Genomic DNA, 15,607 nt, shown 5'->3' with positions numbered 1-15,607 from the left:
AACAACTAACATGTGACTCCGAATTTTCGCCTGGAAATACGACAGAGCTCATGAGTGAGAACTCTTCGCATTTGAGGCCAATGTTTCTTACGGACCTAACAGTTACATACATTCAGAGGAAAATACATAAAAGGAACACCCACATGTGAGTTTATTACAAACAGTACACCCCCTAGGGATGGTGTATAGGGATGAAGTGGACATTTGGAACGGACAGGTGTTCCCTAAATTTATTTTCCAGGAATGGAAGAAGTGTACTATGGGGGAGTATGAAAACTGCAATTTTAATACTTGCCAATTCCAAGAATGATGACCCAGAGTATAGCAAAAAGTAAAAATGATGCACGCCCCGAACCGTATGCTGTAAATCATCAGTCTGGGAATGTGATGTGTGTGGCAGTCCCGATTCTGTTACCTCAAATGTGCACCCCGCTCAGGTGGGGAGAGAGCTCTGCACATTTGATGCAACTGCACACCCCCAATGCTGTTGACTCTTCTGTCCCATGACCCTTTTTTTTTGGGGGGGGGGGGATATCGGGGTATTAGCAAAGAGGTTTTGGTTTTAAATTTGGAAGACAATGTACTCTGGACTGGAACATTGGAGTCGGATTCTGGGGAAAACAGTTTTTAATGCAGAGGCCCGGATGATCGGGCAAGTGTCACACTGAGTGGTGGTGTCCTTCCGAATCCCCCTCTTGTGACACACTCTGCATTTTTTCTGGGGGCCCACAGTTCCAGAGGTGCTCTGACCCGCTCTTTGGCGGTCACCAAAGATGAGGGCCTTTAGAACTTCCTCTTGAAACTGCAGGAATGTCCCTGTGTTGCCAGCACACTGGGACAGTACAAAAAAGTTATACATGGCAACCTGTACCATGTAGACTGCAACTTTTTTGTACCATGGCCGTGTTTTTCACATGGCATTACATGGCTTAAGGGTTTCATCAGAAAGATCATCTCCCCCCCCCCCCCATATACTGATTGTAGTCCAGAATACAATCAGGCTTGAGGACCGGTCCCTCGGTACCTCGCACAGGGACAGGGGTGTTGCCGTTCCCATGAATTGTGGTGAGCATAAGGACATCCCTCTTGTCCTTATACCTTACCAGCAACAGGTTTTTATGGGTAAGGGCACGGGACTCACCCCGGGTGATAGGAATTTGGAGGGGATAGGAAGGAATGCCTCTTTGATTCTTCCAGACTGTCCCACAAGTGACCGTGGATCTGGCAGTGAGGGATGTGAAGAGAGGGATACTAGCCTAAAAGTTATCCACGTAAAGGTGGTAACCTTTAACTAGCAATGGGTGCAAAAGGCCCAAAACGATTTTCCCGCTAACACCCAGAGTAGAGTGGAGTGGAGTGGGGGTGGGGTGGGACATTCTGGGGGTTCAATACGGGAATCTCGTCCCTCATACACCATAAACTTGAAAGTGTACCCTGAGGTACTTTCGCAAAGTTTATACATCTTCACGCCATACCGCACTCACTTGGTTGGGATGTATTGCCAGAAGCTGAGTCTCCCCTTAAAGCTGATGAGAGACTCATCAATAGCGACCTCCCTTCCAGGGACATAGAGCTCTCGAAGTGATTATTGACCGGCCTGATTTTATACAGGCGATCATACGCGGGATCAGTTCGGGGAGGACATGCCGCATTATCAGCATAATGCAAACATTTCCGAATGTACTCGAACCGGGGAAGTGCCATGACCATATTGTAGAGTGGAGTCTGGTAAAGGAAGTCCCAACTCCAATATTGCCTGACACTGGCTTTTTTGACCAGGCCCATATGCAGCACGAGGCACCAAAATGTCCTCATTTGAGCTGCATCGACTGGGAACCAGCCATTGGGCCTAGCCAATAGAGAGCACGGGTTTGCGGTGGCGAACTGTTGGGTGTACAGGTTCGTATGGTCAACCATCAGATTGACAAAGTCGTCACAAAAAAAAAAATGAAATATTCCATTTCAGTGAACCGGACGATGTCAATCTTGATTCCTGAGTCGCCAACAAACTCAGGAACCACTGGCTTGTGGGCCGCTGGCTAAGTCCAGACAAGTTCTCCGGTACGGGGCACCAGTGAACTAAGCTGGGTGCTTGACTAGTATGAGCGCCAGGGGGACTCATACCAGCATGGGGCACAGGGTCAGGAGCAGAGGAGGCTTGCGGTCCCGCATGGCGGCGTCTCTGCCACCTTGGTGGCTCATCATCAGAACTAGATGATGAGGAGGACAAGGAAATAAGGAAGCTGGGGTCTTCCTCGCCCTCTGTGGCGCTTTCGGTGTCGGAGGCAAGTATGGCATATGCCTCCTCTTTTGAAAACGCTCTGCGAGCCATTTCCCTAATCTAATGGGGGGTGAAGTATATATATGTGAGGGGAAATAACTTTATTTGTGTATGTGCTGTGTGTGGTGTGGTGTGGTGCAATACTACCTCCATAAACTGCCCTAACCTAACTAACTAAACCCGGCCTAACAGAAAAAAGCCCTGTGCCAAAGAAAAGTGTGTACCTAATCAGTGGTGTGCGCACTGAATAGTGCTTGGTGGCGGCAGGGGGCGCAGAAGTCAGTGGGAGGACGTACACAGACCGCCACATAAAATACCTGAAAAATAAAATTAATGCTTAACCCTGAAAAAATGCACCCACCTGAAACCCAAAAAAACGCTGATTAGGGATAAATCACTGACAGCGGTGGGGCAGGCTGCACATAGAGGTACGGTCTGTCCACACAGCACAGGCCTGCTAGTGGTGGCACGGACTGCCTATAAGTGCAAAAAATAAAAATAAAAAAGCCGCTATAATCCAAAAAAAAGCACCTGCACCACAAAAAAAAATGCTGATCAGTACTACATGACTGATCAACGGTGGGTGGGCTTTAGCTAACGGTGGCGGACCACTCTTTTATAGCTTAGAGTGCCCGGCCACATATTTAGCAAAAAAAAAAAAAGGTATTTCATTAAAACTAAGCATCTTCCATATATACGTAATTAAAAAATTGATTGCTAAATATGTGAAAAATAATTGGCACTAGGGGTCTCTGTCTCTTTAATTTTGCAAACGTGTTAATGTACCACATTTTGTGGTACATTAACAAAAGGACCATTTTCTCTGAGGGATGGGGGAGGAGGGGTGTGGTAATTTCTCAGCTGTGCCTCAGAGCATTGTATAACCCAGCTTTTAGCAGCTGAGTTGAACACCTGTGTGATCCAGACAGCTTGCATTCTTTTCAGAAGAGAAGCATTTCCATACACACTGACAAGCGGTACAAGGTGCTCAATTATTATTTATATGCAAAATGATTTCTCTTTGGTCATTTTATGAAGATATTTCTTGTGTATTTGCATCATATAGGTTCCACATGGCTGCTTTAGGCTAAGTTTCCCCTTGTTTTTTTTATTTTTTTGGGGGGAAAACTGCCACTTCAGTATTTGAGCCAAAGCCAAAAGTGTATTCAAAAGGAGTAGGACATATAAAGGAAGGACTAATACTTCTCCTCCCTTATGGATCCACTTCTGACTTTGGCTCAAAAACTGCAGTGGCAGTTTTCCAAACACTGCCAGAAAAAAAAAAAAATAAATAAACAAGTGGAAACTTAGCCTTAGCGTTATAAAAAGCATGCACTTTGGGCACAAAGCTGGGAAAATTTAAAACATAATTTTTTTTGGCCACAAGAGCATGCTATAGAGCATGCACTTTAGGCAAAAAAGCTTTGCAAATTTAAAAATGTTTATGCAGACCTCATGACAAGGGATGGGGAAGGAAAGGTGCTCATCATACTGCAGGGGAAACACCCCCAGCCTCCAGGAGAAATGCAAAAAGACTATTTTACATATAAAAACATGCCTATTATAACGCGTACAGATCTTAGGGCACATTACTACACTACTACACTGATTTAAGCATTTTTTTAATTTTCTTACTAATGACAGTAATGCTTTAAAGTGCTGTATCTTTATGATGATCTCACAACAGGTAATATTTCCATGAATAACACACATGAAAGCCAATGTCACTTTTTTAGTGTACCCTGTGGAAAATATTGAATGCTATTTAGCTGTATCTGTGTATGTGTGTGAATGCATTATATTTAGTGGAAAAATTACATGTTTCATTACATTTTGTGATATAAACCTGGCAGCTAGCAGCCTCCTATCTCCATAAGCTAGTTGGCTATAAAATATAATGCATGACGTAGTGGAAACTATTCTGCATGATGTGTGGTCTTAAAATCTAGAAAGTCACAATTGTGCATTGGCTTGCATCTATTGTTTATACTGGTAGGGATTAATGAGGAAAATAAAGTCTTACTCGTTCAGAGTGTGAGCTGGCATCTCATTCCGTTCGTTTTGACCATAGCAGTTTGTCTTGGCTTCTGGAATTATAGAATACGTGTCCAACATGGCTGATGCAGCTGTGGTGATAATTCCGAGGCCATCTCTCACTCTGGCTTCCAAGGTATAGTCCCAGTCGTCATAAGATACAGAAACTAATCCAGTTGGAAATTCAAATGGTATTATTTCTGTGTTACCTGTCACCAGGTTAGGAACAATCCAGATGTAACCATATCCCATAAGGCCTAGAGAGCGTGCTTCTTCAAATATTCTAATCGATTCATCCTTTGAACAATAAAGGAGTATAACAGAAGAATGGATCCTCTTCAGCTGAGTAAGGGTTTGTGCATCAGTATATGATGCGTCCAGAGTAATTACATTCTGCACATCCCAATCCACAAAACTATTTTCCACAGTGTTTTTTATGAAACTTATAAAGTCTCGATATCCTGGGAAAGTGCTTGTTATAAGAGAGAAAACATGCCAGTCATATTCCTCCATAATTCTAAGCATGACAATAGCTTGCTGCGTGATGGAAGCTCCAAACTGGAAGAAAGTTGACATGGCATCCTGTAAAAGAAGAGTACAACATATCAGGATGGAAATATTACTTCGCACAATGTTCACTCAATGCAAACAAGTATGCAATCAAAATGAGGACTATGTTATACAGAAACTTTCCAAGTAAGGTTTTTTTCCATGTATTTTGCAGGTACACGTTAAAGATGTAATAAAGTACTTTAAGAACATAGGTTTAATGATCCACCCCTACTGTGTCACAACTTAAGCTATTTGAAAGTGTATATCTATTCTTCACTCAACTTAAAGACATCATTCCAAGATTGAAAATTATTGCCTATATACAAGATATAGTATAACTAATTGATTGGTGAAGTTGTGACCACTGGGACCCCCACCGATCTAAACAATCCCCCGAACAAATGGTGCAGCAGCCATGCAAGGCCAGCACTCCATGCATTCTTTATGGGGCTTCCACACATTGCTAAGACTAAGACTTGATAAGTATTCAAAAGCTTTGCATTTTCTATGTGTGTTTTTCATGGCAAGAAAACACAAACATTAAATAGTCCATAGTGAATGTAAAAGTTGAAAAGCATATAATATAACTATGGATGTAGTGACATTTTTCACATTTATACAACAAATCTTAGAAGGGTCACCAGGGAGTTACACTCTGCATTTAACTTCAATAACAAAAGCAACAACACAAGACCCCCTGGTGTCCACTATGTGATAAAGATGTGAGGAAACACAAAGGAAAACAAAGAACAGAGACATTGTAAAAAATATGTTAATGAAATCCGAAGCCCAATGCTTTATTCCAGTGATGGTTGTCTTAATTATCTAAAAGTATCCTGTAAACTATCATGCTAACTAGAAGAAATATGTTTTATCCATCAAGTATGCATGATATATCAGTTCCAAAAAGCATAATTTAAATGAAATTTACTGTTGTAATAACAAACAATTTCATCCAAAATTAAAGAGGTCTTTTTTCTTCTTCTTTCTTTACTTTTTTTAAGTGGCCAGGCTTGGATAAAAAATAAGAAAGAATGTGCTCAAGTCCCTGATCCCCCATTGCTGCTGTCCCAATGGGGCACGGTCATCATTACTCACAGCTACCTGATTCAGGTTTTGAAGAAATGTTGGCTGGCCGCAATGTTGACCAGCCTCAGACACTATTTGGTTGACCAGGATTTTCCTTGTGTTGAGAAGGGGATAAAGAAGAGAAGAGCAGTGTCTTTAAATAAGTTAAAGTGGAACTGATAGGTAAGTACAGATGTTTTTTTTTTTTTAATCAAGCCTGGTCACTTAAAATAAATAAAATAATAAATAAACAAACAAACACAAGGCAACTCCTTTCAGGTGGGATAGCCAAAAAACAGTCCAGGGAAAATGGGAAGCAGATATCCAGCAACAAGTTGGAAACATAAGGAAATCATGAATATCTAGAATATCATGAATAAGCCCTAATACATAACAAGAAGCTAGGACATTCTACAGAAACAAATATTTATCGTTAATAGACAAATTATCTTGATAGAACATAATAATGCTAACAGAAAACAATATATTTATATATATGTATATATTTATTCATCTCTCTCTCTCTCTCTCTCTCTCTCTCTCTCTCTCTCTCTCTCTCTCTCTCTCTCTCTATATATATATATATATATATATATATATATATATATCCCTAACCAGTGTCAGCATTTTAATCAAAGACAAAGTCTACAAAAGGGTATAATCTGGAAACAATTCTTCTTTGATTAATACAAAGTGAAAACATTTAAATCTATATGGAATTCTAACCAGAATGTCTGCCATGTTTTGAGTGATTTGTTCTTAACTGTTAAGAATTCATCATTCCAAACACATCAGATATGTGGTTAACTTTTATCTAGATTTGGATGGACCATATGTTCCATAAAGAAGAAGACTTTTTGGATGATCCTCTTTGCTGGACTTCATTTTGGACTGGATATTATTATAGCAGGGTTATTGCCTTTTGACCAATCTGGGCAGCCAGGGACATCATTAATGGTGCTGTGAGCTGGCATGTACAAGTTTTTGGCATTGTGGACACCTATGGATAGCAAATCTATGATTGCATTTTTCAGTGTGGTTGTGGTGGTCATTTTAGCAAGTATGACAACAGGAAGTACAGCCACATTGGTTATCAACTTTATATTAGTTTTTCTGAAATCATCGTTAAAACCGTCAGTTTTGTTAAAGACAAAAAACTCCTAACTATCACTTTCTGAGAAGTCAATTCTGGTGACAACCAAATGGCTCTTGGGCTCTTTTGAAAAAGGGTCCATGATAACAAAACAGGAAAAATGACAACATCTTTCCAAGTAAATCAAACAAAGTTACAAAATTTGGCTGCTGTCAATGTATTAATTTCTGCCCAATTTAATATTTTGGGTAGAAATTCTCTTGAACAAGAACACTTTTATGTTCTCAATTAACTTTGTCTCTTTATATTAACACTAAGGATTCTCTAATCTCTCCATCAGAAAGCATTGGACACTGTCCAGACCAATTACCCATAAAATTAAACCGAGTAATTACACAATCCAATTACAGTTTATAAGAATGTTATCCAACAAAGGGTTTCTAATAATTTAAGGGACTATATTGTCTATCAACATGCCCTGGGTGTCCTCTGCAGCAAAGGGTTTTATGCAACAAAAGTAATGTATTCTCCGCAAGTTTCATCAGCCCAGCCTTCGTACTCTATTCTAAATTATGATAGATTTATCATGTCTGGGCACAAACCTTTGGAGCTCGAACAATGGGAGATGGAAAGTCAATTAGTTTTATTTAAAACTGAATTTGTTTCAAGTGTATATGGAGTTTTTTATGTGACTCCGCTGACAATGTTTGCAATCATGTTGAGTGGTTGGCATTTGTTTATAGATGACGGCAATACTAGATATGAACTCATTCCTTCCTACTCCAATGAATTACAATTCATTAAAAAAAGATTATTGATTAAAAATTTTTTTATTACATTCCTTGCTATTATACCATACATTTCTATTTTTCATTACATTATTTACCTATATCATATCTAAAAATGGAACTAATTATCTCCATTAATGTATTTTATGCAGAAAAACTCATTTTTATTGTTCACTGTAATGATCTCAATGCAAAGAATATTCTTTAGCTTGTTAAGTGATATATATGTAGTGCAGTTACCCATATGAACCAATCAGATAGCTTCTTTCATTTTTCACAGGCCTCTTTAAAAATAAAAGAAGCATTCTGAGTGCATCACTCTTCCTCTACATTGGTTTGCTAAATTACTGTTAGATGTTTTTTTTCCCATAAAAGTTAATATTTCTTCAACTTAGTTTACAAATCACTCTGTGTAGTTTCTGTGGTACCTTACGCTAGGGTGCCATGGAAATGATGTACTGTGCTGTGGGCCTCCATCTCAGTGAACAGTTATGAGGCCAGGTTCAGGGTGCCCAATTCACTAAGTGTAAGAGTATAAGTGACAATGTTTACGTCATGACCACTTACCTTGGGATAACACATATTCATTAAGCAGGGTGCTCTGCGTGTAACCTAGTAAATATGAACTGAATGTAAACTACTATGTATGCTTGCTGATCGGTAAGTACAGGAGACAGAACTCTTGTTTTGGGCTGAAACTAATCACAACAAATTTAAATTCAGATTAATTAGATTTTTTTTTTTTATAGTTTTTTGTAAAAATTTGGAACAAATTCCTTGGTTTCAAATAAGATTGCTCAAATATGGAGAATCATTCTACAACAAAAGTTTAGCCTGAACATAATTTCTCAATGAACTCCCCAATTCTAATTTATATGTTATAGTGGCCCTCATTTACTATTGCAAATCCGACATGTTTTGTCGGGTTGTGCGCCAGATTATTTCGCATTGCGCCAAAATTTCTGTCTGCACCAGATTTTGCGCCAGAATTTAAAAAACCCTGACTAAAAACCTGACTAAAAGGGGCGTGGTCATTGGGGAAAGGGGTGTGGTCTCCTAAAATGGGCGTGTTCCCGACATTTTCACAAAAACCCAACATATTTACTAAGGTTTCCACAGAAAATGTGGTGGATTTCAGCTGAGGAAAACCCTACAGATCAGAGCATGTGTAAAAAAAATAAAAAAAAGCAAAGTATAGGGAAAGTGGAAAATATAGGGAAACATTAGTAAATACAGTGGAAAATAAATTGTAGGGAATTAAAACCCCCAAAGAAAACTACATAACACTCTTAGTAAATGAGGGCCAGTGTCTTCCAAGACACCAGATACATTCCATAAATATAGACATCACAGCCCTATAGACATCACATACTTTTTATAGTAACTCCACACCTCAAATACATTCTATAGCACCTCCCAGATATGATTTGTGTAGCATAGTGTCCCTTGAACTCTCATAAATTACGCTACACAACATTAATGAAAATTTTCAATTATTTCCAGTGGTGGGAAAAAAAATCATATAATAAAGCATTATTTTCCTTCGATAAGACAAGGGAGGTTGAGATGCAGATTTATAATTCTGCCTCCATCGACTTATTGAAGACAAATATGGTTCTGTAATAAATCTCTTCATCCACTTAAACACATTACTGCTTGATGTTTTATTTCTTTATTTAGCTGAAACATTCATCTTGCAATCTCTTTAAGGATATGTTCACACAGTGTTTTCTCTGGCATATTTAATTTATAAAAATGTGTCTGCAAAATTGCGTCCACATTTTTAAACATTAATGGGTTCTATGTAAGTCAATGGGAAAGTGGTTGTCTGTGCACACAAAATTTAAAATGTGACATGCCAACTATTTAGGAGGCTTTTTACATATTGTATGCAGAGACAACCACTTTTCCGTAGATTTACATGAGCACATTAAAGTTAAAAAGTGCAGATGCATTTTTATTAATGAAATACGCCTGAAAAAAAATTGTGTGAACCTTGCCCAATATTCAGTGTTATAGGGAGAAGTTCACACCATTTGTTTGCGGTTGTGTGAACAAGTGTTAGCATTTTCATGCAGTAGTGAGCTAAATATACATATATTTATGTAAGTAGCAGTTTTGGTTAGCTTTATATGTTGAAAAATCGTACCCTCTCTTGTAAATTTTCTCCCACAGTCCTGTAGAATTTAACTTGATAAACTATAATTTCACGTCAAAACTGGCAAAATGTCTTTGTATTGCAAAGAAAGTAAAAGAACTTCATGATAATACAAAGCTAGTATGATGTCACAAGACTTGACATTCCTTTTGGTACGGCCATATGGAATGTCCAATAATTCAATGGTCCACTGCCCAATGCCTTCAAGTGAATGGTGCTAGATTGTGCAGGAGGAATTATGCGGCTTATACATATCATGCCAGGAGACAGATAACTATAAATTTACTATACTATATATGTCTGGTAGATAATTAGCTTTGCAGGTATGCTTTGTACGCTACAGCATTACACTCTCTTTTCTTAACATTTTTACACAAGATTGGGGCAGACTAATGGCAGACTTTAAGTATTTAAAACTCACCAACAGTGATTGTGAATACTTCTGTAACCTCAGAATACTCCAGATAACCTAATCTGAATATTTTTTAATGTTTTTTGCTATTTTTTTCTTGATTTTTACACATTATTGCTATTTTTTACGAGCATAATAAAAGCTAAGCTTTAAGGTTCCCTGTACAGTCACAATTTTTCTATAATTTTTTCTGGGAGACCTAATTTACCTATCTAGTAATATCAGTGCCCCGTATTAGTACAGGTACTGCAGCTCCCATCATGGAACAGTCTGTTCCATGCTGGGAGTAGTAGTACTACCTAAAAAATGTAAAACATTTAGTGAAACACATATACACACTTTATTAAACACAATATTAAAATACATTACTACATTACTAATAAAAAAAAAATTATAAAAAATATATTATTTTTACATTTAAATGCACCTTTCTACATTTTCATTATTGTCGGCTAATTTTTTAGGTCCCTGGCCACCCACATAAATTGATCCCTGTTTAAAAATTAACATTGACATTTTTTTTCCAGGATGATCGCATTGGGTGTCAGAAGTGTGGTGTCAGAGTGTGCTCTATGTTGGGAGCAGTAGTACCTGCAGTTGAGGACCGATCACAGCGGGTGTCACACTTGACACCCGATGTGATCGTCCCATCTAGATGCAAGAAAGCCACCCGCATCTATGCATTATACAGGACCATCGCAGCAGGTGTCATGAGTGACACCCACTGTGATCTGTCATCAACTGCAGGTATTACTGCACTACTACTGGAACAGTCTGTTCCATGCTGGGAGTAGTAGTACTACCCAAAAAATAAAAATAGAAAAAAAGTAAAACACACACACACTTTATTAAACACATTATAAAAATACATTACTAATAAAAATTTGCCAAGAATGTATTTGGATCAAATCAAATTTTTTTTTTAATTCAGCGAATTGGCTGAATCAAATTTTTTTAAAAATGTACTCATCTCTATTCAGTTCCTTAAGTTATGGCCTACATTTTTAAGTATCGACTTTGGTTTTTACATACCATGGATAATACATTTAGGTCATGGTAAAAAAATTAATAAATAAAAGTATATTTTAATGTATTATTTTTTGCTAGCTGTGCACAAAAACTCTTTACTCTCCTCTAATTGAAGCTTCTTGCTGTATCATAATTATTTTATCACACTAACACACTCAAATGTTACATAACAAGGTAAGACAGCAAATTATACAATATAGGCACACAAAAGTATAACATGTAATTTTTATTGGTCCCCATTTTTATTCTTTCTAAATATTAACTTAATTAGAAAGCCAGATCACTGCAATAGTGATTTTCCGCAAGCACAAAAGTTTGGTGGTGACATAATCGTGGTTAAGACAGGCCTTTGCAAAACTAAGGTTTGTACTATTCCTTTATTATTATCTTTATTTCTAAGGCGAGCAGAGCATACAAGGTTCAATAGACAGGGGCACGACTGGAGGTTATGAGAGCTGGATAATTAGGATTGATATGAAGGTGGACAGGTCATCCTGAAGAGGTGGATGTGGATGGATTGTTTGAAGGTGAGCCTAATAGAGTAGGAGAAAAAGCTACTTATTAGGGTATTCTAAGGTAATAGGGAGCTTTGACACACAAACTGTAACTGTAAGCAGTCCTATGACGATTTCCACAAATATGAAAATCGTGAGAAATTGATTCAAAAGTATACAGAAAACATACATTTTAGACATTTTATTATAAAAAAAAATGTATAAGTAGGCAAAGAAATGTACTGAGTATACAGGGTATAGAAATAATTCGGGACCATTACATATGGGAAACTATACAAGTACAACATGGCGCAGACATCTGTCTCATACCTACAGAAAGTCATCAATTTTATGTACATTAAATATAATAATAGGTATTTAGAATTAGAGTTTAAAACTAAAATAATAGATAAGATCCTTCTATATGTCTTACTGTGTAGCCTACCTATTTGTTGAAAGAAGTATAGGGTATACAGAGTAACATCACTAATATGAGTGACCTGGAAAGCGATGTATTATGTTATGACCTGTGGTCTGTATGTATTTAAAGGGGTTATCTAGGTATATCTATTTATTTAAGGGGAAGGGGTCTAGGATAGGGTTTGCATTTGCCTGGGTGATTTTTAAGTAGTTAGGAGGTCTAGTCTGGGGTCTGAATTTTGGGATAAAAAAGGGATCTTTATGAATTCCACATGATTGCACAGAACAGATGCGTAAAGGTAAACATCAAATAGCTTTAAGGTTTTTTGTTTTTTTAACGTAGTGCACTTTACGGTAAAACTGACATGTGAACTTTATTATTTGGGTTAATACAATTGAAACAATACCCACAGTTACATGCTTGTCTATAACTGTACTACCTTTAACAACAAACTTTTTTGACATAATAAGTATGTTAAAAATATTCCTGACCCCTATAACTTTTTAATTTTTCCCTATACGTAACTGTATGAAGGCTAATTTTTTTGCATCTTGATTTTTAGTTTTTAAAGGGGTACACCGGTGGAAAACTTAATCTTTTTTTTTTAAATCAACTGGTGCCAGAAAGTTAAACAGATTTGAAAATTACTTCTATTAAAAATTCTTAATCATTCCAGTACTTAGCTGCTATATACTACAGAGGAAGTTCAATTATTTTTAAATGTATTTTCTGTTATGACTACAGTGCTCTCTGCTGACACCTCTGTCTATTTTAGGAACTGTCCAGAGCAGCATATGTTTGCTATGGGGATTTTCTCCTGCTCTGGATAGTTCCTGACATGGACAGAGGTGTCAGCAGAGAGCACTGGGGTTGTGACAGAAAATTACCGTATTTATCGGCGTATAACACGCACTTTTTAGGCTAAAATTTTTAGCCTAAAGTCTATGTGCGTGTTATACGCCGATACACCCCCAGGAAAGGCAGGGGGAGAGAGGCCGTCGCTGCCCGCTTCTCTCCCCCTGCCTTTCCTGGGGTCTAGAGCCCTGCTGCCGACCCTTCTCTCCCCCCTGATATCATGCGCCGCGCCGTGCAGCGCATAGCAACGATGCAGGGGACGCACGCCGGAGGCCCGACCCCGGCAACAGGTAATTATGCCACTGGGGATGGGGGGAGGCAACGGGGCAGCGGCGCCGGCAATTCTCTCCCCCTGGCTGTCGGCACCGCTTCTCTCCCCCTGGCTATCGGCACCGGCAATGGGGCGCCAGCACCGATAGTCAGGGGGACAGAATGGGCAGCGGCGCCGATAGCCAGGGGGAGAGAAGGGCCGGCAGCAGGGCTCTAGACCCCAAGAAAGGCAGGGGGAGAGAAGCCGGCCTCTCTCCCCCTGCCTTTCCTGGGGGTGTATCGGGGTATACACGCGCACACACGCACCCTCATTTTACCATAGATATTTGGGTAAAAAACTTTTTTTACCCAAATATCCTTGGTAAAATGAGGGTGCGTGTTATAGGCCGGTGCGTGGTATACCCCGATAAATACGGTAATCCAAAAAGGAAAGAAATTCCTCTGTAGTATACAGTCGACAATAAGTACTGGAAGGATTAAGATTTTTAAAAAGAAGTGATTTACAAATCTGTTTAACTTTCTGGCATCAATTGTTTAAAAAAAAAAAAAAAAAAAAAAAAAGTACCCCTTTAAAGGTACCATTCATGTTTTGATGGAATTTTTTGATAACTTTTTATTTGTAACATATAATGTATCCAAAAATCAGCAATTCTAGCCTTTTTTTCCTTTTTTTTACGTTTACACCACTCACTGTGCGGAATCATAAACATAATGTTTTAATCATTTGTACATTTCTGCACATGGTGATAACAGATATGTTGTGTAGAGAAATGAAGGGTAATTTATATTTTTACTAGCTGATTACCCAGTGTTGCCGGTTTTTCCTTCCTTGTCCTTGTTGGGGAGGAAAATCAACAAAGGAGGAAGCCTTTGACTTCACAATCCATGCTCATATATTGTTGTTATATCCCAACCCCATATTCCATCCCCACATCCCGTCCTCATATCTCAACCTCATATCCCGACCTCCTATCCCGACTTCCTATCCCGACCTCCTATCCCAACTTCCTATCCCGACCTCATATCCCGACCTCATATCCCAACCTCATGTCCCGTCCTCATGTGCCATCCTTATATCCTGTCCTCAGGTGGGTCTGGTTTGTGATAAAGATATTGTAAGCTAAAAATAGAAGGGGACATGGCTTTGTAGGACTGGGTGTGATTTGCAATCCAGACCGATGCAAAAAAGGGTGGAGATTAAAAGGAGTGGGGCTTAAACAGTGGGCGTGTATTTGTGATATGGGGTGAGGCTTGCAAGCCGGACTGCCACATTCACCAGGAGATGCAGAGCAGAGCTTGTTGAGTAAGGTACTGGAAGTCCCATATACTTGCATGGAACTTAAAACAAAAGGGTTAATTTAACTATCATATATTTTTATTTGACATGTAAGTAATATGTGTTATGTGGGATTATACATTTTCCACAGATTTGCATGGGACTTTAAACAAAAACCCCGACCCTGGCAAATGGGGGCGAGTAAGGGTTAAATTACCTACCCTATGGTTGTTGTTGTTGACGTATTAGTAACATGTGTGCCAAGTTTCATGTTAAAATCTTTTGGAAGTGATGCTGGGACATACACACATACATACATACATACACATGCACACATTGAGTTTTATATATACAGATTAGATGGGGATGGTCTTTATATATTTTTAAGTCTCCTTAAGGGACTATTAGAAGCAATCATTAGATATGCAATATACTGTTCAGTACTATGCTATAACATAGTACCGATCAGTACTATAGGCAATATTCTTCTACAGTATGGCTCAGCAGGCTGCACAGGACGATCAGCCATCCTGCATGCCAAAGGCTGGTTAAAGACTTCCAGCCGCCATTTGCGCTCATCGGACCCCTGAGATTGCACTGCGGGGGTCCGATGAGCCCACTAAAACTCAATGGTCTTTTAATTCCATAAGACCTAATAACCATGTAACCATGTTAATATCTCCGAAAAGCAATGGATTTAAGATGATCTGTTGCTTCACTACCATTAATAAATCATTCTGAATACCACTAGTTTGGAAAATGTTATCACACCTTTGAATTGTAGATATTGGACTTCACTTTATTTCAAGGGTAGAGATTGTTAGTACATCAAAATATACATGTACGGGACTAGATTTACCTTTCCTGGCTGTTAAA

At 38.6% G+C, this 15,607-nt stretch overlaps 1 protein-coding gene across 2 annotated transcripts in view; it reads right to left on the bottom strand.

The window, feature by feature from the left end:
- The window catches only part of GRIN2A (glutamate ionotropic receptor NMDA type subunit 2A), a 636,116-nt gene that overhangs the window by 200,686 nt on the left and 419,823 nt on the right, over positions 1-15,607 (bottom strand). For both annotated transcript variants that reach the window (XM_056536194.1, XM_056536195.1), the window contains one exon: positions 4,305-4,897. In XM_056536194.1, coding sequence (XP_056392169.1) covers positions 4,305-4,897 — 593 coding nt within the window. The remainder of the gene's footprint in view (positions 1-4,304; positions 4,898-15,607) is intronic.

The sequence above is a fragment of the Hyla sarda genome, chromosome 8 (assembly GCF_029499605.1).
Source record: "Hyla sarda isolate aHylSar1 chromosome 8, aHylSar1.hap1, whole genome shotgun sequence".
Classification (NCBI taxonomy): domain Eukaryota; kingdom Metazoa; phylum Chordata; class Amphibia; order Anura; family Hylidae; genus Hyla; species Hyla sarda.
The sequence above is the reverse complement of the archived record's forward strand: the minus strand, read 5'-3'. Positions and strand labels throughout refer to the sequence as shown.